General features: G+C 40.4%; 1 protein-coding gene across 1 annotated transcript; it reads right to left on the bottom strand.

Annotated features, from left to right (window-relative positions):
• Positions 1-495: 495 nt before the first annotated feature.
• LOC134459497 (tripartite motif-containing protein 16-like) lies at positions 496-25,663 on the bottom strand. The gene is made up of 6 exons (XM_063211862.1): positions 25,041-25,663; positions 24,410-24,505; positions 4,882-5,115; positions 1,547-1,766; positions 930-1,271; positions 496-572 (listed from the first exon to the last, which is right to left on the bottom strand). Exons 1-6 carry the CDS (start codon positions 25,620-25,622, stop codon positions 496-498), a joined length of 1,551 nt encoding a protein of 516 aa, XP_063067932.1. The 5' UTR covers positions 25,623-25,663.

Below are 25,663 nucleotides of genomic sequence, written 5' to 3'. Positions count from 1 at the left end.
CAACTTTAGAAATTACAAAGGAACTCCTTTGAAAACTTAACATCAACACAGTGTCCTTGCTTTTTCAATGCTATTATACATTTCTCATACACATACTGTAGTCTACTATCTGCATGTGATGTAGATTAGAACAACTTGATCTGAAAATGGCCATTAAGATCTGAGTTCCACAGTTCAAGTATTTAAGTATCTATTTACCGTTTTTGATCATGACCCTCTGTTCCAATTTCTCAATTATGGTAATGAACAAGATTGAAAATAAAACTTAAAATGAAAATTAAACTTAAAATGATGATTAGATTAAAACAGATACAGTTTCACTGTATGCATTATGCCATAACCACGCACTGGATTTGAGTGTATTAAACAAAGAAATCAGAAAAGGTACACGAAAAGATCTCCTTTCTTTAACAGGGGTCATCATTAACCAGAATTAACAAAAGTTACTGTGACAAATTGCACTTGATATTTTTCAATAAACTGTGGCGTGTATATTTACAGGCATAGTGTTACAGAGCCTTGGCTGTACAGTCCAAATCCAGGGTAGAGGGCCTCAGTGAATGTTGTGTGTTCTGTGTGGAGAAGGGTCATTGTATCAGAAACACTGTAAAAGGACAGAACTCCCTGCCTGTGGTCTAGATACACACCAATCCTGGTGTTGGGGACCGATACAGCCTCTGTCCCTTTACAATTGTGGTAAAAATGGCCTTCTACCTCAATGGCCTTCAATAAGTAAAAAGTCCATGACTGTTCATTTGATCCAAATGAACACTGATTTCCATGTACTGTATCCTCATGAGTATCATCATCAGCAACAGCAGCTGAAGAATTTGTATTATTGGCAGCATCATCTTCCTCCCCTTCCTCTTCCTCCTCATCATCAACAGCAGCAGTAGCAGGAGCTGTAGCAATGTTATCATTGCCATCACCATCATCTTCATCACCACCCTCTGCAACTTCATCCTTTCCATCATTAGTCTCCATGACATCAATGTCATTTGTCTCGTCTTTCTTCTCATCTTCCGTCTTTCGACCGATGGCTTTGTATGTCACACCTATGTCAGCGTTTAAGTAATCAGCACTGAATTCAACCTCCCAGTAGCAGCGCCCAGACAAGCCTTCTTCACATAACACCTGCTGGTCAACGTTAAATCTGTCTGGATGATCAGGATACTGCTGCTCCTCCTTTTCACATGTGGCTGTCCTGTTATCCTCAGACAGTGAGAGCCATGGATTAACTGTGTTTGGATCCAGTGTTAGCTGACATGAATCTAAAAGTAAAGAAAATACAACATGGTTAAAGATGGCTTTGTTTTATTTTTGAACTACAACCAACAGAAGCACAGAATATTTGTTATCTCAAAAAATATATAAATATAAATTATATATACACAATCAATAATTCAGAATCCAGTGATTTCAATTGGCGTAAATATTTTTGGACATTTTCATATTTTCCTTACAATACACCAAAAACTAATTACAATGCCATAGAAATTAAAATACAAAGTACAACTATTTGAATTATTTTGTGTGAATAACTCACATTTCAGGAAGTCCTGATGAGTCTCTGGTTCTGGTGGCAGAACAACTTTGATGTTTTTCAGCTTTTTGTTCATGTTATTCATGTCCCTTTCACAGAGATTTTCTACCCCCTTTGCAAAGGCAGAAAGGGATCTCTTCAGACCCTTAAAGGATGGTTCTGGACTAAGAGTGATGCTGGATAACCCTTCACATCCAAGCAAGGTTTCAAGGCCACCGAAGGTCTGTAAGAATATTGTCAGACACAAACAGTTAACACTGTGGTAATAAAAAGAGCATCTGTGCTCCTTTTTGATCTTGTCTTGTTTTCTTTATTCAGGTGCAAAACAGTGAGTAACATTGAGAAGAAAAACACACATTCTTTTTTATCCCTAGCACTCCCAATTGCAGTCATAGTTGCACCGGATTATCTAATATACAAAAGTACAAAAAGTTATTTCATTTTGTTAAGTTTGAATATCTTACTCTGGCCACCCACTAGACATTTGTAGTACAAGTACTGCGGGTGTGCTAACTATTTTGGTCACCTGCCCCGCTTCACCTTGTCTTCACCTTTGCCACCTGACCTGTTCTGTAATACGCTTTTCCTGAATACGGCCCTTAAGTGTAGCCTGGGAGAAGGCGACTGTTGACTCCGTCATACAGTCTAAACCAAGCTAAGAGGATCCGTTTCCATGGAAGGTGGGAGATGGTCTGACCTTAGTAGCCTATGCCATTTAAATTGATTGGAGTTTCGAATTCAAATTAAAGTTCAAATTAGTGCTTTAATAGCCTGACTGTTACGATGCAGTGTGGTCACACCAAGCAAATAACAAGACAAAAGTGTGACTAGTGTTACCATAAAGGGGTCATCCGGTGTGAAACGGCTGACGTTGTGTTAAAACGTGATGATGAGCCCTAACTTTTGCCTCGTACCTCACCTCCAAAGGTCCCCTACATCCCGAAGTCCGAGCGCTAGTCAGAATTCCAGAGCTAGGTGAAATTTAGCTTCTGCTGTGATGGACCGGCACCTGATTAGCCATCGTTATAAATCTCTACTTTCCAACCATTTACGAGGCTCAAACTTGCCCAAAACTTCCTTCTGTACAGTTGCGGGGTTGTTGACATGTGAGCATGTCAACAACTGAGCCCTGGGGAAGGTCAGTAGACCGAAAGCTTGGCCTATTATTAAAAATAACACAAAAGGGGATTTAAAGTATGCAGACATTTTTCTTTCAATTTTACATATTTTTTGTTCATGTTTGGCACCTTTTAATAGAGAGTGCGGTGTGATCCGGCTAAACACGGGGTTGTTGACATGTAAAATGAGGCATAGAGAACTTTGGTAGTCCACCGTTTGATTAGAAACAGCAGCATTCTTACAGGGTGTCGCAAACGCAGATATAGCCAAGTCCTGAGATGGTTTAGCAAAAGAGATATTATATTAACTTAGCCAGGTTTATCACTTAACCTGGAATACACATCAGGACAACTATTTAATTTCATTAATTGTTCTGTTCTGTCTCTGATCGCCTGACCTGGTCGCTGAAGTTTGTTAACCTAGTTTTTGGACTGCCTGTTTTTGCATGTGAAAACTAAGCTCTTGTTAGTCTTTTGTTAGTTTTCTGAACTGCCTAAGTGCTACGAATCCCCGTGCTTTCCTGGATTTTCTGTTGGAGTTTACTGAGCTGACTACGTAGCTTGAACACAAAACCAAGAGTGATCTTCTGCGCCTTTTGTTTTCTTGGATATGTTGTGGACGCAAAAGCAAGACTTTTCACCTAACCTGACCTTTGTGACAGTGCAAAGAAAAATAAACCTGCCAAACTTATCTGCATTGGGGTCTTTGTCTCTGAAACCTTACACCTTCTTTCTCAGTTCATATGGAATTTACTGAACATCTGTTTTTATTTATGGATCATGTTGAGCGTATTATTAGCCCATTGATGCTGGATGTTGCATTGCGCAACATTGACCTATGGTGCCTGGAACTGCATGTCGCAAGAATAGAGATATTTCCTTATTAAAATGTTGGTATGTTAGAGTTGAATGAACACATTCCAATAGGCCTACAAGACGAGGATCTTACCGTTTAAATGCAGCTTGTTTCATGTTTTTATGTGCTTCAGAGGCTGAGATATTTAGGTTTTTATAGGCTGAGGGCACCTTTTCCCATAAAGGGCTTAGGCATTCAGCAGGTTTTTTGCAGGTGCTTCAGGCATCAATGGGTTAAATGTAGTGGTGGGCCGTTATCGGCATTAACGTGCTGCGATAATGTGAGACTCTTGTCGCGTCATAAAGAAAATATCGCATGTCAATCTATTCTCAAAATATGGGTTTTGGAGTTCGGGTATGCACGTCACCATACAGACGCTTTCAGATTGCGCTCCAGTCGCTTCTCCTCTCCACTATTGCTTCAGCAGACCTACTAAATATGAACAGTGTTCGCATGCTGAAAACAATAATCTCTCTGCCGTGGTTAGTGTTGTATGAGTGCTTTTTCACAAGTGGTAGACTAGAGAGACGTTATTGTTTGAGGTGAAGCGCGACATGAATGTGTGTGAGTAGCCTACCAGCCCGACATAGCCTACATTTCTTCACGCATTGCATGGAACATATAAACAACTTCCAGAAATCGCACAACATTCCGTGTGATATGCATTTTGAAGATTGTCAAACTGGAACTGTCAATACTTTCATTGAAGTTTGTGTTGCGATCGCATTTGTGACTCAGTGAGATGTCAGACGGTAATAGGCCTAAACCTTGCTGTTGTCATGCTTGATTTTTTTTTTTTTCAAACTGAATTAATTTCGAGTTGTAACTCCTCTGGCATTCTAACCCTGAGAACAGTCAGGTTTAGGCCAAATCGCTGTGGGCCAGTGCTGTAGGGTCTAGATATCTAGTAGCCTGCTGCGCAAAGCTCCTCCCTCTATTAAAGGAGCTCTCTCTCTCTCTCTCTCTCGTTACAATAGCCTAAATGTTTGATAGATTTATCTGTATTTGCCCCTACAACTGATAGCGCTGTTCATTTTGAAATTTCAGTATCTTATTACTGTAAACTTCCTAACATATTCAACACACTTTACACATATTGCTGTGATTTTGTCCATCACCAAGTATCAATATTTTTGAAGATGAGATGCAGTTTGGAAAAAAAGAGATGCGCTCCGGTCTAATGTGCCATGTCTTAAGAAAACCCAAGGTTTTTTTTTCGTCATTATTTCGCTAGCGTGACTATTTTGAATGAGCCATTTTGATATTTCATAATTACAGTAAGATTAATCTAGATTAAAAAAAATCTATGCCCACCCCTAGTTAAAACATAAAAGTGGGTCTGTCCCAGAAGTGTTTGGGTGTACCTGAAGGAAATGGACATGGTTATCGTTATGTGGGAGCTGCTCCAGCTCAGCATCTCCTCTCCTCAGCTCCGCTACTTCCTCCTCCAGTTCCTCCACGACTCTCTCAGCATGGCTGACCGTGACCTTCTGCTGACCTCTGATCTTCTCTCTCACCTCCACGCGTCTCCTCTCAATAGACTCCAGCAGCCGAGTGAAGACCTTCTCACTGTGCTGCTCTGCCTTCTCTGCCCAGGTCTACCACGAGACACAAGGAGAGAGGGAAACGTTTCAGCTGCTTCTTGTCTGATCCTACCAACACAAAGTTACTACCGTAGTTACATATCTTTGTTCTACTAGTATGTATTGCTAGTTTTGCCTAGCTTGACTCTCTCTAGGCCCCCTTCTATTTCCACTCAGCTTCGTGAGCTCTCACAACGGTCTGGAGGATCTTCAGATTTGCCCTGTTCCCAAACCGAAATGCAAAAGAACAAATCAGGATTGCAGGATTTTCAGAGATGTGACGTAGTCAAAGTTTAAACTTAGTGGAGAAGGGAAAAATAAGAGAAATGTAACAATTGCATCAGACATGGCTGCTCGCATGGACTCACTCATTGATGTTGATTGTGTCATTTCAACTGTATTTTTTCGAATCAGTCAGCAGTTAAAGCAGCACCTCATTAGAAATGTCAAACAAGTGTTTCCCCAATCACGTGCCTTCTCAGACCTACGCAGTGTTGGGTAAGTTACTTTTAAAAAGTAATTAGTTACTTTTCTTTAGTTAATGCTTTCAGTTGTAATTGAATTACTTTACTCATTACTAAGTTTAAAAAGTAACTCGTTACTTATTACTTTACTTTTTGCGGGAAAAGGGATTTCAACCAGTGAACTAGCACACCTCATAGTACACGCTCCCCTGGTTGTAGGCCGGCTGTGTAAATAGCCTAACATTTTAATCTGTGCAAACTGTAGGCCTACTCCTATGGAATCTATAATTAAAATGCATTTCATGACTGCCCTGTAGGCCTAATTATAGCCACAGTGTCAAAACATTTGAATCTAATCTAACATATCGCCATAGAATAGAATAGGATAGCATAGAATACAAAGCGGATTCCAAAAAAGTTGGGACACTTTGTATTTTGTGAATAAAATCAAAATTGTGGCATTTTCAAAACATTCAATATGTTAATAAGGTAGAACATCATATACAGACAACATATCAGTTGTTAAAGTCAAACAGAATTATTGTTTTGGGGTAATTATGTGATAATTTAAAATTTCACCCTTGCAACAAATTCCAAAAAAGTTGGGACAGGTCCAATAAAATGCTTTTTATACCTGATAAGACTAAACACAACACAAGGGAGGAGACTTAACATTTAAATACTTTGACTGATGGCATGATTTTATTCAAAAATTAAATATTTGGATTTTTTCGAGAGCTGTCATTGTTGGAGTGTCATAGTTTGCTTATTGATGACGAGTATGTCATGATCTCATATCTCATGCAATGATTACACAGAACTCTATATTACGGAAATAGGCCTTATATGCCTGCAATTTTGATAATTCAATCTTTCTGTGTAATAGATAACCTAATTAGCCCCTCAAAATCTTCGCTTCTGAGTGCCACAACCTCTCTGTGATGGTATTTTATTTGTGCATTCATGTTGGCAGTCAATATAGTTCCTTTTAAAATATTCTTCATTGTATTATTTTTTAGAATTACCCAACTATTACAACATGTTTTGGCCCTATAGCAACTTTTTTGAGATTTGTTGCATGGGTCAAATTTTAAATTATAACATAATTACCTCAAAACATTAATTCTGCTTGACTTTAACAACTGATATGTTGTCTGTACATAATGCTCTACCTTATTAACATATTGGATGTTTTGAAAATGCCAGCATTTTTATTTTATTCACTACATACAACATACATCTCATAATAGAATAGACTTTGTCATGCCAGCATGAAAATGAGGAGGCCATAGGCTACCAAACAGAAATGTTGTAGGTAAGGACACTCTCTATTAGGCTTACACATGTCCTCTCCAAGATGCTGCTGCTTACTCCAAGTCCTTTCAGTTTCCTGAATAAAACAACTTTTAATAGGCCTTTTTTGCATTTTGCATAATTGCATTTTGCATCAACATTATTATTAAGTATTCTGCCAAATGCAGATACTCCAACAGTAAACATGTCTTTATGATGTTAGAGAGAAACCAACCAAACCTTATGCAGGCAGGTGTTAGGTAGGCCTCGGGACCAGAATATTTTCCTTTCATGCTTGAAGACAGTTTGATCATGCACATTTGAATAGCCTATGAAAAAGAATGTGGCCTCAACGCAATAGTGTTGCTTGCGCTGTTGTTCTCACATTATTCCGAATTACACTTACAAATTCTGGGGTTTTATTTGGGATGAGTATTTAACCAATGTCAGTGAGTGAGCACAACACAGGCCATGGCATTTGCGATATAGCATACAGCGGTTTCATTCATGCATTCACGTAACTGTGGACTTGGAATGATTGTGTAACCGAGTGGGGTTACTAAGATTACAGAGTGTTAAGTAATTAGGTTTTAAAAGGTGACTACGCCAGTCTCGTTAACGGGTGAGACAACCCAGGTGTTAATACACAATTTTCCCCGACAGGTTCTGGATGAGGAACGAGGACACAGCTGTTAACACAGAAATTCTTTTTATTTTCTTTCTTGCACAACAAGTCTCTCTAAAAGGGTGCAGGTAGGCAGGTAGGACGGAGGACAAGTAAAGTTCACTAGATATTTACACACACAAGCTTCCACAAGGTAGTATGGTTACATGTGCAAACCAGTAGGCTGAGGCCACTGAGTAGGCCTAATATTTACAATTTAAGTGAGCAATCGCAACACTGTGAACTACAAAAACACAAAGCAAATCAAACACAAAGGAATATAAATAGGCCTAAATAAAACGCCAAACTGAGAAATAAATCCAAAGTCAATAACTCAAAAACTTAAGAGAAAGAAAATCACAGCACACAAAATCGAATAGCCTTATTTTACAGTGAAGCAATATTCAGGAATCAAACCATGCACTAACTCAGGTGGGTCAACCCCGCCACAATAAGTCTACACAATGATACTGAGCCAACCAACTGGTCTCCGGTGATTCACTCCTTGCCCCAGGAGTGGATGATCGGAGCCTGCTGCGCCAGACAGCACAAAGTGAGAAAACGTACACACCTGTGTAGGCCTAAAGCAAGGCACTCACTACCTGCCGCTTCCTAAGAGCTCGTAGTAAAATAAAACAACAGCCAAACAAAAGCCCCGGGAAGACGGTGGCGTCCCCCCCCCCCCACCCTCAATGGAATGCCCCACTCACAACACCTGTGACGGTGTCTCAGACCTAAAAGTTACAAACATCATTAGGCACAAACCACACATCCTTCATTATGACACTAATTAAAAACAGGGCTTGTACACCTTACCTCTTTCAGCATGGCAGAGCGGGCATATAGTTCACAGACGTTCCCCCCGTTTCGACTGGACCCAAATGAGTAAGCTAAAACAAGGCAATATCCCATTAGCAATTATTATCACCATTATCACAAGGCTGACTGCATACAGCGTAAACCATCAAGAGGAAATCCTACCTTCACCAGTAGATTCAGGCACTCATGATTTACACCAGTGGGTCTCTCCACAACCCAAGGGACCAAATGACATGGGTAAACAAAGCCCACAGCTCCCGTTAGCCTGGTGAGCAAACACCTGTCTCACGCCTCCAGCTAACCAGGAAGTGCTATTTATAGGCCTACTAATTGCTAGAGATGTGCCCCTGCCCATCCATGCTCACTGGGTCCTAGTGCCCCGCTCTGCCCTGCCCACAGGTAAGTCATGCCAGGAGGAGAGGTCAGAATGAGTAAAATGTCACACACTACATGCACAACTCATAGGACTACAGTCCTACCCGTTACAATTGTATAGATTTCTGCACAGCGAATCACTTCCACTTTTACCACCACTGAAAAAAATATTGGTGGAACTCCAAGTATTGTGGTATAGGGACACTAAGCACATCACAGCACAATGGGCTCATGAAAGTCCCAGTGAAAGACCTTGCATGCACAAGGAAGGAACAGCAGTCTGCGTGCGCGGCGCACGCTCCCACATACCCACACCCGAGAGCTCGAAAAGGACTGGGGGAAAAAAACAGCCCAGACAGAATACTTCACGCTGATCTAGAACTACTAATATCAGCAAACCTGAAGATGATTTCACAGCTCAAATTGGGTAGCGACTCGAGTAACGACTGTAGCGGCAGTGCAGTAACTGTAACGACGATGTCATTTCATTTAAATCCTGATCCCATCCTACCACAAACAAAGAGTTGAATTATCTCATGTAATTTGGGAGAGTGACCACTCACGTTGTGGGATTTTACAGCCTCTCTCACGTCCTTCAGCTCCTTCTCTCGTTCCTGGATCCTCTGCTGGAATTTTATCTGCATTTCCTCTAATTGCCCCTGAAGTTAATTTTAAAAGATTTTAGAGCAGAATAACTTGACTACATCACACGGAGCAATTGTAGTGAACTGTACCTCCTGTAATGTAATAACGTTGCCATGGGGAGTTGTACATTTTGTTATCAGACCAGTTTTTCAGGATTAAAACCATACCCTTTCTTACATTAAACGAAAGCTTAGACATTTATCCAAAGCAACTTATTATTTTAAGTTAAGTTATTGTAAGCACAACAAGGCAGTGGTAGCAGTCCCTGAAGAATTAGCCTGATGTTAGGTGCCTTGCACTAGATCACCTCAGCCATGGAGTGAAATGGGGTGTGGAAGGGTGGGATTCAAACCTGCAACCCTAAAGCTCATCACTAGGCCAAGGCTGCACACATATTCGAGTTTCTATAAGCTCATACACTTCATATCATATTAATGATCATTGAAATATCTCACCTCTCTACTCTTCCGCTCTGCCGCAGTGGAGACTGTGTCATGACCCTTGTGGTCATCCATAGTGCACAGCATGCAGATACATTTCTGGTCGGTGCGGCAGAACACCTGGAGAAGACTCCCATGCTGAGAGCAGATCACCTCCTCTAGCTGCATGGCTTTGACCAGCTTGTGCTTCTTCAAGGCAGGGATGTCGTTGTGAGGCTGCAGGTGAGTGTCACAGAGGGAAACCTGACACATCAGACACGACTTGACTGCCTTCACCTTCTCCTCAGAGCAGAAGTCACACGGCACTTCAGGCTCTGTGTTTGGGATTGCCGCAGGACCAGTCTGCGCTCCACTAAACTTCATTTTCTCCACCAGTTCAGCTAGCATGGTGTTTTTCTTCAAAACAGGTCGTGGAATGAATCTCTCCCTGCACTGAGGGCAGCTGAACTCACCCCTTTTCTCCTCCTGGTCCCAGCAGCCACCAATGCAACTCATACAGTAGCTGTGTCCACATGGGATAGTCACCGGTTCCTTCAGTGCCTCCAGACAAACGGAGCACCGAAATTGATCATCGTCTCTCACTAAATTCTCACCCATTTCACTTACCAAATATATGGGTAAAATATTCTAATTTTCGAGCTTCAGATGACGAAGTAATCCATAACTGAACGGTCATCCAAACCTAACCACAGTATTTACACACGATCTCGAACAAGTTTGTTTTGTTCAGTCTTGAGTAGGATATGGGAGGGATCTATCAAGATTGGCGCACATGCCCAGTCACATGGTCGATGGCTTAGCCAATGATTCACCATGTGTGCTAAGTGTAGCAAGAATCGAAAGTGAAAGAAAGTAGCCAATTAACCCTTTATGCACACCTACCTCATCCCAACACAGCACAGTAGGGCCTGACGTTTGACCTAATTGAAACAGTTTAAAGGCATTTAGACCAAATTCCAATGAAGAGTAGCCTATGTAAACGATTGACTTAGATGAAAACAATACAAATTGTGTAAATTTCTCTCTCACTATTCTTGGATCTGGAAATAGCCCTATAAATCTAAAAAATCTCAAAGTCACCTAAAACTGGACTGGTTTCATCCTATTTTAAGTCAGAAAATGAGAAAAGAATGTGTCTTTACATATAGTGTAGAGCTATGTAAACTTCTGCTTTCAACTGTGCATGCACAAACCAATAAATAAAGAATTAAAAGACATTTTCAATAGAAAATCTTATAATACGCATCATACAGTAGCCTAAAGACCCACACTTAACAACCTTAAGTTATCCTAGCTTCCCTGGGACAGGTTTGAGGAGATTGGAGAGAAAGGAAATCCATCAGTAGGCTACAGTGTTATTAAAGTGGGTGGTATGATGCACAGAGACATTATGAAGTCAGACGAGACTACAACTTTCTTGACATTTTTATTTGTCGTCTTCCAGACTCCAGACACACCATTTGCATGGATTTTTTCATATAACCATGGTAAAAGTAACACATCACCTCCTTTAGTCACCATCTGCTTACAACCACCATCTTCCTATTAGCCTGTTTTGTTTTACTGTGATATTGTTGGACTACAACTGTAGAGATTACAAGGGAACTTTTTTATTATTATTATTATTATTATTATTATTATTTTTAACTTGACCAAAATGCCAATGCAGTGACTTTTCTTTTTCAATGCTATTACACATTTCTCATACACATACTGTGCTATCTGCATGTGATGTACGTACAGTACAGTCAATCCGGAAAGTATTCACATCGATTCACTTTTTTCACATTTTATGATCTTACAGCCTTATTCCAAATGCTACAAATAAATCTCTGTCGTCAAAATCCTACACAAATTATTCCATAGTGATCACGTGAAAAACAAGTTGTCTTGACAGTTTTGAAAATTTCTAAAAATAAAAAACAAAGAAATCATATTTACAAAAGTATTCACGCTTCACTTTTTTCACATTTTATTATCTTACAGCTTTATTCCAAATGCCACAAATGAATCTCTGTTGTCAAAATCCTACACAAATTATTCCATAGTGATCATGTGAAAAACAAGTTGTCTTGACAGTTTTGAAAATTTCTAAAAATAAAAAACAAAGAAATCATATTTACAAAAGTATTCACAGCCTTTGCTTAATACTTTGTAGAACCACCTTTGGCAGCAACTACATTCATTTTTTCATTTCGAAATGAAAAGGGATTAAAAGGGAGGTCATCGGTGTGTGTTTCAACCTTTCAGTACATTGAAATTGTACATTTTGAGTCTACACCTGGCTAAAATAGAGTTTTGAATGAAATCCTATGGAGAGTATCATGATCTGCTTCTGTAGTCACAGTGCATGTTGACATGCATGCTTCTTTAGGTGTAATTCAGATTTTGCATGTTGACATGCATGCGTCTTTAGGTGTAATTCAGATTTCCAATGTTGACGGCATCCATACATGCCAAACCATGTCAGTCCCACAACCATGCTTGTCTAGCCAGATGCAGTATATCTACAGAGGACTGCACGTAAAGAACACCCTATTCATAGCATAGTGATCTTGACATTCACCCCTAAGAGAAAGAGAGAGGGGGAAAAACGCCCACTGACCAACTCTCAGCCAGCCTTTCTTAAAAAGTTCCACCTATGTACCCTACTTGAATGCTTATGTGCTTAGAGTTAAGTATGTTTGAAGAAAGGGTTCTAATCTGTCAAATCTCTATGGTGCCATTTGGAGAGTTTATATACAGTTGAGGACGATATTATTAGCCTCCCTTCTGAAATTAGACATTTCTCTTGATTTCTCAGTGAGAATGACCATTATGAACCGTTTCTGTTATTCCGGAAACAAATACACTGATGGAGACAATGTCCAATGAGTTGAGTTTGCATTTTTCTATCGTTACAATGAGTTTAAACAAAAAAGGGCAAAAATGACAAGGCCAAAATTATTAGCCCCCTGATCATTAATAGTCAGTATGACGCCATTTATGAACTAAAACTGACAACAGGCACTTTGATCAGTTGTTACCTAGGTTGGCACATGCCCCACTAGGGATTTTGGGCCCATTTCTTCACCGCAAAGTGTTCTACCTGGTCCAAATTGCATCGATGCTGAGCATAGACATTTGCCACAGACTCTCAGTGGGATTGAAGACTGGACTATGAGCGGGTCATTCCAGTATCATGGTTTTAGTGTCCTTGAAGAACCTCTGAACTAATTTAAATGTTTACTTTGGGTTACAATGTTGTTGGAGGACCCAGCAATCCAGATCCAGACCCAGACTCCCTGTGTCTGAGACTGAATAACAGTCTAAAAACTTGATGCCCCCACCACTATGTGTAACTGTGGAAACTGCTTAGTCTCATTAGACCAAAGAAGCATTGGACACCTGCCTAGATGAATGTTATTGACCTGGCCTCACTTGGAGTTTTTATTTCAAGAAAGACAGCTGTTAGGGCTTGTCATCATATTGGGCTTTGGGGCCATCATCACAGAAGAACCCTTTTACTAAAGGCGGGGCATATCAGAGTGTTATTGAGCTTTGCCTTTGAACATTTGAAAGTCAAAAATGAGTTTTGAAAGTCTCTGCTTTCATTTGATGAGATTCAATTGCACCTGCTTTGATGCATGAATTCTGCTTCTGTCAGGTGAAGAAGGGGATAGTCCTTCAAACTTTATAACATGGTTTCCACAACTAAACATGGTGGTGGAAGTATCATTCTGTGGCAGCCTCAGCCACAGGAAACCTTGTTTGGGTGTACGGCACCATAAAAACAGAAGATTATGATAGAATGTGGAAGGTGACCATGCAAAAATATGCTCATAGAGGAAGCTAAGATCTTCTCTGGATCTTTCAATAAGATAATAACCCAAAACTTTCAGCCAAAATTGTTCAAATGTTCTTCAAGGATACTAAAATCCTTTAGATAGTCTTTGAGGAGTGCTGAAAATGAATGTCCACCCTCCACGCAATTTGGACCAGCTTAATTATTTGCAATGAAAAAATGGGTCAAAATCCCTGGCAGGACATGTGCCAACATAGTTAACAATCAAAGTGCCTGATGTCAGTTTTGGTTCATAAATGGCACTCTATTGACTATTAATGATAAGGGGGCTAATAATTTTGTCCTTGCCATTTTTACTCTTTTTTGTTTAAACTCATTGTGAAAATGGAAAAATCCAAATTCAACTCATTGGACATGATCTCCATCAGTGTATTTGTTTCCAGAATAACAGAAACGGTTCATAATGGTCATTCTCACTGAGAAATCAAGAGAGATGTCTAATTTCAGGAGGGGGGCTAATAATATCGTCCTCAACTGTAAGTGAATAAAAGTTAAGTTAAGTATGACATACACCCACTTGATAATGTTAAACAAATTGTGGACAATACCTACAAGCATAGTTTTACAGAGCCTTGGCCGTACAGTCCAAATCCAGGGTAGAGGGCCTCAGTGAATGTGGTGTGTTCTGTGTGGAGAAGGGTCATTGTATCAGAAACGCTGTAGAAAGACAAAACTCCCTGCCTGTGGTCCAGATACACACCAATCTTGGAGCTGCGGACTTTGACATTGTTCATGATTTGTTTACCATCATGGAAAAAACAGCCCAATAAATGGGGATTATAGTTATAATTTAAGTTCAAGTTCCATGACTGCTTATTGTATCCAAATTGACACGATAACCTACGAACATAATCATAATACCAAGTACCAGGGACTACAGGAGCAACATCTGTATCATTATCATCACAATCATCATCATCATCTTCCTCTTCCTCCTCCTCCTCCTCTTCATTGCTCTGATCACCACCTAGATGTGCATTATTTTTAGGTGCAGGAGCTTCATCTTTCTTCTCATCTTCATCAGAGTCATGAGATTCTTTCCTGCTGATGCTTTTATATGCCACGGCTACAAGAATGTCAGCCTCAGGACTACCTGTATAGCCCCCTTCTGAAATGAGCTGAACCTCCCAGTAGCAGCGTCCAGACAGGCCCTCTTTACACAGCACCTGGCGCTTTGAGTCAAATTTGTCTGGATGATCAGGATATTGCTGCTCATCCTCTTCATATGTGGCTGTCCTGTTGTCCTCAGACAGTGAGAGACATGGATTATCTGTGTTTGGATCCAGTGTTAGCTGACATGAATCTAAAAGCAGAGAAAAAACAACATAGTGAAAAGTGGCTTTGTAGGTCTGCTTAGTTTCTTCCGCATTCTCTGTTAAATTGTTTGTGAACTACAACCTACAGAAGCACACAGCGTTTTCACACCTGGTCCACTTCAGCCGCCTAAGCGAACTCAGAGTAGTGACTCAGCATTTTTGCCGCGTATGTGAACGCTCCAAAGTGTACCCACTACACAGACCCCACGGACGCGAACCGTACTGAGACCTTGGTTGACGTGGTCTCAGTTCGGTTCGCTTATTACAAGTTACACTTGTGACTAGGTGTTATCACTTAAGGAGGGTTCAAGAGGACCGGGTGTGATTAAAAAAAGAAGAGTGACACACCACAAAAGCCTACCAGCACCAGAAGGATCAGTCGTATCTTTTTGTAATACACTCACAGTATGACCAAAAACAGAACTAAGTCCTTTTGCTGTCGGTTCACTTTTTGGTCCACTTAAAGAGGAGTTTGGTTCACTTAAAGGGGACAAGGTGTGAAAACCCTAACGAAATATTTATTTTGTCACAAAGAAAAATCCATAATTACAAAACAATTAGCAATATTTTAGGGCATTTTCATATTTTCCTCACGACACAGATACACTAATTACAATACAAAAAAATAATACAAGTATTTGAATAGTTTATATGACCCTATATGAATAACTCACATTTCAGGAAGTCCTGTCGAGTCTTTGGCTCTGGTGGCAGAACAACTTTAATCTTTCTCATATTTTTGTACATCTTCTTCATGTCCCTTACACATATTTTTTCTACTTCTTTTTCAAAGGTAGAAAGGGATCTCCTCAGATCTTGAAATGACGCTTCTGAACTTAAAGTGATACTGGGTAATCCTTTACATTCAAGGGACGTTTCAAGACCATGGAAAATCTGTAAGAATATTGTCACACACAAAGAGTTATTACAGTGGTAGTAAAAAGAGTGTTGGTGCGGTGTCTTCCATTTGATCTTGTTTTATTTATAGAGGTGCATAACAGTGGCTATTTAGATACAAAGCACCGGCATTCTTTCTACTCCTTGCACTGCCCCAATCCTGTACTAATTGCACCACATTATCCATTTTGCAAAAACGGGAAGAATGTTCTCCTTTGTTTTCAGTTACATTACAGTGGAAATGACCAAATTTACTGTTTTTAATCATTGGCAAATCAGAGGCAAAATGTACTTAGTGCCAGATGTGTTTGAGTGTACCAGAAAGAAATGGACATGGCTCATCTAGGTGTCAAGAGCATTCTTCTTTGTTCTCAGTTAATATGAGGAATTGCTGAACCTCTGTTTTTAACTAATGGTAATGTAGGTTCTAATAAAAAAAATATAATTTTAAAGGTAAAGGTGGCTCTGTGCCAGAAGTGTTTGGGTGTATTACCTGAAGGAAATGGACATGGTTATCGTTATGTGGGAGCTGCTCCAGCTCAGCATCTCCTCTCCTCAGCTCCGCTACTTCCTCCTCCAGTTCCTCCACGACTCTCTCAGCATGGCTGACCGTGACCTTCTGCTGACCTCTGATCTTCTCTCTCACCTCCACGCGTCTCCTCTCAATAAACTCCAGCAGCCGAGTGAAGATATGGGATAAATAAATCTAAAAAAAATCTCTAAGTCACCTAAAACTGGACTGGTTTCATCCTATTTTAAGTCAGAAAATGATAAAAGAATGTGTATTTACATATAGTGTAGAGCTATGTAAACTTCTGCTTTCAACTGTGCATGCACAAACCAATAAATAAAGAATGAAAGACATTTTCAATAGAAAATCTTATAATACGCATCATACAGTAGCCTAAAAACCCACACTTAACAACCTTAAGTTATCCTAGCTTCCCTGGGACAGGTTTGAGGAGATTGGAGAGAAAGGAAATCCATCAGTAGGCTACAGTGTTATTAAAGTGGGTGGTATGATGCACAGAGACATTATGAAGTCAGACGGGACTACAACTTTCTTGACATTTTTATTTGTCGTCTTCCAGACTCCAGACACACCATTTGCATGGATTTTTTCATATAACCATGGTAAAAGTATCACATCACCTCCTTTAGTCTGTACCATCTGCTTACAACCACCATCTTCCTATTAGCCTGTGTTGTTTTACTGTGATATTGTTAGACTACAACTGTAGTACTTTTTTTTTTAACTTGACCAAAATGCCAATGCAGTGACTTTGCTTTTTCAATGCTAATACATTTCTCATACACATGCTGTACTATCTGCATGTGATGTACAGTACGTACATGTAGAACAAATTGAACTGAAAACGTCTATTGAAGAAACATGATCTGAAGCCAGATCTAATGCTCAGGCTCACTATTCACTGTTTTTGGTCATGACGCTCTGTTCAGATTTGTTAATTATGGTAATGAACAAGATTGAAAATAAAACTTGTGTAATAATTAGATTAAAAAATACAGTTTCACTGTGTGCATTATGTCATAACCACACATTGGAGGACAAAATACATAAAACAAATAAAAAAAGAAATCAGTAAAAGTACAAAAGATCCTCTATCTGCAACAGGAGTCATCAATAACCAGAATTAACTTGTTATTTTATGACAAATTCCCACTTTACATTGTTTAATAAACTGTGGCCTGTGCAGTATATCTACAGAGGACTGCTCGTAAAGAACACCCTATTCATAGCATAGTGATCTTGACATTCACCCCTAAGAGAAAGAGAGAGGGGGAAAAACGCCCACTGGCCAACTCTCAGCCAGCCTTTCTTAAAAAGTTCCACCTATGTACCCTACTTGAATGCTTATGTGCTTAGAGTTAAGTATGTTTGAAGAAAGGGTTCTAATCTGTCAAATCTCTATGGTACCCTTTGGAGAGTTTACATAAGTGAATAAAAGTTAAGTTAAGTATGACATACACCCACTTGATAATGCTAAACAAATTATGGACAATACCTACAAGCATAGTTTTACAGAGGCTTCGCCAAACACTCCAAATCCAGGGTAGAGAGGCTCAGTGAATGTGGTGTGTTCTGTGTGGAGAAGGATCATCGTATCAGAAACGCTGTAGAAGGACAGAACTCCCTGCCTGTGGTCCAGATACACACCAATCCTGGAGCCGGGGACTTTGACATTGATCCTGATTGGTTTACCATCATGGAAAAAACAGCTCAATAAATGGGGAGTATAGTTATAATTTAAGTTCAAGTTCCATGACTGCTTATTGTATCCAAACAGACATGATAACCTACGAGCATAATCATCATAATAAGTACCAGGGACAACAGGAGCAACATCTGTATCATTAGCATCACAATCATCCTCATCATCATCTTCTTCTTCCTCCTCCTCCTTCTCCTCTTCATTGCTATTATCACCACCTAGATGTGCATCATCAAGAGGTGCAGGAGCTTCATCTTTCTTCTCATCTTCATCAGAGTCATGAGATTTTTTCCGGCTGATGGTTTTGTATGCCACGGCTACAAGAATGTCAGCCTCAGGACAATAGCCCCCTCCTGAAATGAGCTGAACCTCCCAGTAGCAGCGTCCACACAGGCCTTCCTTACACAACACCTGTTGCATTGAGTCAAATCTGTCTGGATGATCAGGATACTGCTGCTGCTTCTCTTTACCTGTGGCTGTCCTGTTACCCCCAGACAGTGAGAGGTGTGGATTAACTGTGCCTGGATCCAGTGTTAGCTGACATGAATCTAAAAGCAGAGAAAACACAACATAGTGAAAAGTGGCTTTGTAGGTCTGCTTAGTTTCTTCCGCATTCTCTGTTAAATTGTTTGTGAACTACAACCTACAGAAGCACACAGCGTTTTCACACCTGGTCCACTTCAGCCGCCTAAGAGAACTCAGAGTAGTGACTCAGCATTTTTGCGGCATATGTGAACGCTCCAAAGCGTACCCAGACCAAGCGGAAGCGAACCGTACTGAGACCGTGGTTGACGTGGTCTCAGTTCGGTTCGCTTATGAGTTCTGACAAGTTACACTTGTGACTAGACGTAGTCACTTAAGGAGGGCTCTAGAGGACAGAGTGTGATAAAAAAGAAGAGTGACACACCACAAAAGTCTACAAAGACCAGAAAGTTATTTTTGTACTACACTCACAATATGAACAAAAACAGAACAATGTCCTTTTGCTGTCGGTTCACTTTTTGGTCCACATAAAGAGGACTGAGTTTGGTTCACTTAAAGGGCACTAGGTGTGAAAACCCTAACGAAATATTTATTTGGCACAAAGAAAAATCCATAATTCCAAAACAATTAGCAATATTTTAGGGCATTTTCATATTTTCCTCACGACACAGATACACTAATTACAATACAAAAAAATAATACAAGTATTTGAATAGTTTATATGACTTTATATGAATAACTCACATTTCAGGAAGTCCTGTCGAGTCTTTGGCTCTGGTGGCAGAACAACTTTAATCTTTCTCATATTTTTGTACATCTTCTTCATGTCCCTTACACATATTTTTTCTACTTCTTTTTCAAAGGTAGAAAGGGATCTCCTCAGATCTTGAAATGACGCTTCTGAACTTAAAGTGATACTGGGTAATCCTTTACATTCAAGGGACGTTTCAAGACCATGGAAAATCTGTAAGAATATTGTCACACACAAAGAGTTATTACAGTGGTAGTAAAAAGAGTGTTGGTGCGGTGTCTTCCATTTGATCTTGTTTTATTTATAGAGGTGCATAACAGTGGCTATTTAGATACAAAGCACCGGCATTCTTTCTACTCCTTGCACTGCCCCAATCCTGTACTAATTGCACCACATTATCCATTTTGCAAAAACGGGAAGAATGTTCTCCTTTGTTTTCAGTTACATTACAGTGGAAATTACCAAATTTACTGTTTTTAATCATTGGCAAATCAGAGGCAAAATGTACTTAGTGCCAGATGTGTTTGAGTGTACCAGAAAGAAATGGACATGGCTCATCTAGGTGTCAAGAGCATTCTTCTTTGTTCTCAGTTAATATGAGGAATTGCTGAACCTCTGTTTTTAACTAATGGTAATGTAGGTTCTAATAGAAAGGCAATTTAAAGGTAAAGGTGGCTCTGTGCCAAAAGTGTTTGGGTGTAGTACCTGGAGGAAATGGACATTGTTATCACTATGTGGGAGCTGCTCCAGCTCAGCATCTCCTCTCCTCAGCTCCGCTACTTCCTCCTCCAGTTCCTCCACGACTCTCTCAGCATGGCTGTCCGCGACCTTCTGCTGACCTCTGATCTTCTCTCTCACCTCCATGCGTCTCCTCTCAATAGACTCCAGCAGCCGAGTGAAGACCTCCTCACTGTGCTGCTCTGCCTTCTCTGCTAAGCTCTACCAGAAGACAAGGGAGAAGAGGATGCCCATTCGTTGCTTCATGTATTATATGAAGTAAACATCTGATCCTACCAAAATAAAGTTTCAAGTTATCCTTCTTCTATTTAAGTATGTTCTGGAAGTTTAGTTGTTATCATGATAGAAAAGTGAAAAGTTGGACAGAAGAAAAGATAGAGAGATGGGGCAGGGTTGGGGCTTGACCACAGACATGGGCATTTCTGATGGTGACCTCAGTGCAGTAGGTATGTTTAATTTCTTGTGACCACAAACATCTCCTATGCTTCTGGAACAACCTATTCCCTCAGCGTAACAAGTGTACAGTACTTTTTAGGATGTCTATTTTTTACAACTGTACACTCTTCAGGCCGGCAGGTCTTCTCTCTTTAGTGTCTGCACTCTGTTTGTGTGTGTGTGTATTGAGCCAACAATAGGTGAATACGAGTTCTATGCTGTCGATCAACATTGACGGAAGCACGTGAGCGATAACTTGTTGTCACGATGTGGGTGTTATTAAATACAGCGCATTTGCAGTCGGCCACAAATATGAACGAGACGATGAGCTCGCACCGGTTTGCTCTACTAACACACCACGTGTGAGGAGTGGGGGGACAGGCAGTGAGGAGGAGCTGAAGTGGGGACCTGCGCAAACTTGTGTAGAGGTGTGAGACAAGACCCATGTACACACGTGAGTGAGTTGTTGACCAACCAGTTCATGGGCGCGTGACCTCGGAGGCAGTCCGCCGACGAGCGTTGAAGGGGATAAGCAACTGCAGAGGTTGCAAGATCTGACTGCAGCCGCATTCATCCCGCGATAGTTTTACACCATGTGACATGTCACCTCGTCAACGCAACGTCGACGAAATTTCGAAGTTTGACAGGAAATCTAACCGTCATGCAGCATTTTGATCCAGGGTGCATTGCTGTCTTCATGCGCATATCTGCGTTGATGTCATGTCGAATGTACTTAATGCACGTGTTGTCTGTGCATAGAGTAGTGTGCCACAAAACCTCCCAGTTTTAAAGGTGCACTATGTTATATTTTAGTAGTTTCTTTCCAGAATTCATGCTGCCCATTCAGACATGCTACCTTTTCCACGAATACTTACCACCACCATCAAATTCTAAGCATTCATTATGACTGAAAAAAAAAAAAAAAAAAAATTCATACGTGAAAAGGGGGATCTTCTCCATAGTCAGCCATTTTGAATTTCCAGAAATATATTTTTTTTAGCAGCAAAGCTTATTAAATATTAGTTTATTATTTAGCAGGCCTAAATATTCATGAAAAGATTCAATTTGGCAATAGGAAGCACAGGCTATATCTCAAATAGCGCACTTTTGTCAGTGTACTGACAGTCAGTGCACAGTGAACACAGTGCACTGAGGTCTTTAGTGCATAGTGTCGTGGAAAAATTTGAGCACTCTGCCCTCGCGGGAAGTGACGGCTGAGCATGGAGTTAGCTTGCCAAAATATGAGTTGGCTACTGTTTACAATCCACAGCGTCTGGTGCTTATATTTCCATGTCCTTCACCCCAAAGGACAACAATCACACATACAATACTTTGGTTGGCATGAAAAGGTTGGTGTCCCATCAACATTACTTAAAGAATTAGGAGACTGTTGACCAAACTCTTCTACTGAACTGAATGCCACATTTCCTCCGTGTCATTGTCAACATGGCCGCCGTTTAGTGCGTGCAGTGTCCATCATTCAAGCACTGTGGCTGTGTCTCAAATGGCACACTTTTGTCAGTGCACTGACAGTCAGTGCACAGTGCGCACAGTGCACTGAGGTCTTTAGTGCATAGTGCCGTGGAAAAATCTGAGCACTATGCACTGTGCCCTCGCTGGAAGTGACAGCTGAGCATGGCATTAGCTCGCCAAAATATGAGTTGGCTACTGTTCACAATGCACAGCGTCTGGTGCTTGTATTTCCATGTCCTTCACCCCAAAGGACAACAATCACACATACAATACTTTGGTTGGCATGGAAAGGTTGGTGTCCCATCAATATTACTTACAGAATTAGGAGACTGTTGACCAAACTCTTCTACTGAACTGAATGCCACATTTCCTCCATGTGATTGTCAACATGGCCGCCGTTTAGTGCGTGCAGTGTCCATCATTGAAGCACTGCATTTTTCCGCCATTGTTAGGGGATCATCCTGGCACTTTCAGTGCACTGGCTCAACTGAAATTTTCAACGTGAGCGCCCTAGGCACTGAAAAACAGTGCCCGAAGTGCACAAGTGCGGCATTTGAGACACGGCCACAGTTTCAATGAGCAGCATAGTTGCAATACCTACTCTTGCCACCATCCTACAGTGTACACCAGGGGTGTCAAACTCATTTTGGTCCGGGGGCCGCATACAACCCATGTGGACCTCAAGCGGGCCGCATTAGTAACATCATCGCAAAAAAAAAAAAAGTAAAGCAGAGGATTAGTGTTCAGTACTATCACGTTTTAAGTGTGTTGAATATGTAGAAAGCAATGCAATACTGATAATCCTATGCAAAATTTCCTTTTTTTTGTTACTTTGTTTATTGGTAGGATTGTTCACAAGGCTTACAGTTCATTTCAATATAACACATTCATCATCATCATCATCATCATCGTCATCTTCATCATCATCACCATCCTTTTTTTTTTCCCCCTTCTCTCTTCTTGTTTCTTCTTCTAGTTCACGATATATGCCCATACAAGACTTCAATTCTTTTCAATGACTTTTCAGCCTACTACCAGATAAACTTTGTTTTTTTTTTTTGTAAATTCTATACATGTTCTATAATAAAACCATTTTGGGAGGAGGTAAGGCGAGCTGTCACATACATTTTTGATCTTAAACAACCTCTAACACCAGTAAATGTATTGGGCATTGACCTACCGAACAGCATAAAAAGAACGCACCGTAATTTTTTTCATATTCTAAGACTTACTGCACTAAAGCAAATTACAAAATTATGGAAACAAAGCAAACAACCAGATGTCCAGCTATGGTATAATACAATAGAAAATGTTTTGGAAATGGAAAAAAATATATTATTTTCTAGAAAGTGCTCACACAAATGGGAAGAAATGTACCCAGAAAATCTTTGCAATAATATGTGTCTTTACTTTGAAAATAGAACAACAACATAAGCTTCCAAATCTTTCACAGCTTTTGCATGCCCTCACACACCCACCCTCTACACCAGCACATACATAAATCCAATACAACACACACATACACCTACAGGTGAGCTATAGAGTGTCTCTCTCTCTCTCTCTCTCTCTCTCTCTCTCTCTCTCTCTCTCTCTCTCTCTCTCTCTCTCTCTCTCTCTCTCTCTTTTTCTCTCTATCATTGTCTCGTAAGGTTTCAGTTGAAGTGTTTTTTTTTAATTATTTTTTATTTTATTTATTCTCTGTCTTTGTTGGTTTGTTTGTTTTTGTCTATATGTTTGTCTGCGTCAACTGTCTATTGTCATTTACGTATTTGGGAAAGAAAAAAAAAAAAAAAAATCCTTGACTTCATTCATTCATTGGCAACCGTCAATTAATTAAATATGAGACAGTTCATTTTGGCAGGGGGTCTGGGGGATGTCCCCCAGAAAATGTTATATTTCTTATATGTAATTTCCTGCATTTTCACGCATTGTAACATCCCGTTTCCAGTTTGAGCTTAATAGGAACCAATACAAATCCAATTATATTTATTATTTAATTACAACCAATACCAATACAATACGAATAAGAAGTATTAACATTTTATCTCTATATATGAGGTCTATGAGCTTTATCAAATGCCTGTTACAGTACAAATTCACTATTTATAATAGAAGTGTGATGTGCACTTTACTACATATATACAGTTTAACAGAGGGAGCATTGGGTTAATGTCATGCAGGTCTCGATTTTGCCCCGAGGGCCGTAATTGCGCATTTCGGTTATTTCATTAAAAAAAAAATAATAATAATATTTTTATTTTTTTTTACATCCGGGCCGGATGGAACCCCGCGGGCCGTATGTTTGACACCCCTGGTCTACACAGTGCACCTTTAAGATAACTGACACCATTTCATTTGAATCCTGAGCCTACCACAATAAAGTGTTAAATTATCTTATGTATTTTGGTAAAATTTACGGTAAATAACTCAGTACTCACGTTGTGGGATTTCAAGGCCTCTCTCACGTCCTTCAGCTCCTTCTCTCGTTCCTGGGTCCTCTGCTGGAATTTCATCTGCATGTCCCCTAATTTCCCCTGAAGTAAATTTGAAAGATTTAGATTAGGTTTAACTTGAGGTCATTGCATGGAGCAAATGTACTGAACTGTACCTCCTGTAAGGTTATACGTAGTGTTACCATGAGGAGTTGTATATTTTGTTGTCAGACCAGTTTTTCAGCATTGTGGGCACAAGGCCAGATTGAAACCATAGCCTTTTTACATTACATTACACATAGCTGACACTTTTATCCAAAGAAACTTACAAACCCCTTATTACCACTAGGCCAGTGTTTCCCAACCTTTTTTGTCTCGTGTACCCCCTAAGCCTTTTCATTGTGCCATGAGTACCCCCTAACTCGTGTTTTACATCCCTTTTTCTGTTGCAGTGTTCTGTGCAGCATTTGTTAAAATTAAAATTTTCCAAGTACCCCCTGCAGTGTGCTCGCGTACCCCTAGTGGTACACGTACCCCTGGTTGGGAACCACTGTACTAGGCCACGGCTGCACACTTCTTAGATTTTGTTTAAGCTCATACACTTCATATCATATTAATGATCAATGAAACCTCTCACCTCTCTACTCTTCCGCTCTGCCGCAGCAGAGACTGTATCGTGACCCTTGTGGTCATCCATAGTGCACAGTACGCAGATACACTTCTGGTCGGTGCGGCAGAACACCTGGAGAAGACTCCCATGCTGAGAGCAGATCACCTGCTCTAGCTGCATGGCTTTGACCAGCTTGTGCTTCTTCAAGGCAGGGATGTCGTTGTGAGGCTGCAGGTGAGTGTCACAGAGGGAAACCTGACACATCAGACACGACTTGACTGCCTTCACTTTCCCCTCAGAGCAGAGGTCACACGGCACTTCAGGTTCTGTGTTTGGGGTTGCCTCATGACCAGTCTGGCCTCCACTGAACTTCATTTTCTCCACCAGTTCAGCTAGCATGGTATTTTTCTTCAAAGCAGGTCGTGGAATGAATTTCTCTCTGCACTGAGGGCAGCTGAACTCACCCCTTTTCTCCTCCTGGTCCCAGCAGCCACCAATGCAACTCATACAGTAGCTGTGTCCACATGGGATAGTCGCCGGTTCCTTCAGGGATTCCAGACAAACAGAACAGCGAAATTGATCCTCGTCTTTCTCGAAAGCTTCAGCCATTTCACTCACGAATGTATGCAGGGGAAATATTTTATGTCCAC

The sequence above is a fragment of the Engraulis encrasicolus genome, chromosome 12 (genome assembly GCF_034702125.1).
Source record: "Engraulis encrasicolus isolate BLACKSEA-1 chromosome 12, IST_EnEncr_1.0, whole genome shotgun sequence".
Taxonomy (NCBI): domain Eukaryota; kingdom Metazoa; phylum Chordata; class Actinopteri; order Clupeiformes; family Engraulidae; genus Engraulis; species Engraulis encrasicolus.
The sequence above is the reverse complement of the archived record's forward strand: the minus strand, read 5'-3'. Positions and strand labels throughout refer to the sequence as shown.

Coding starts and splice junctions, on each gene's coding strand:
- LOC134459497 (XM_063211862.1), bottom strand. CDS start 25,622: ATGGCTGAAGCTTTCGAGAAAGACGAGGATCAATTTCGCTGTTCTGTT. Junction 24,506..25,040: donor CAGAGCGGAAGAGTAGAGAG/GTGAGAGGTTTC, acceptor AATTTACTTCAG/GGGAAATTAGGGGACATGCA. Junction 1,272..1,546: donor TCATCAGGACTTCCTGAAAT/GTGAGTTATTCA, acceptor CTTTACTTTTAG/ATTCATGTCAGCTAACACTG.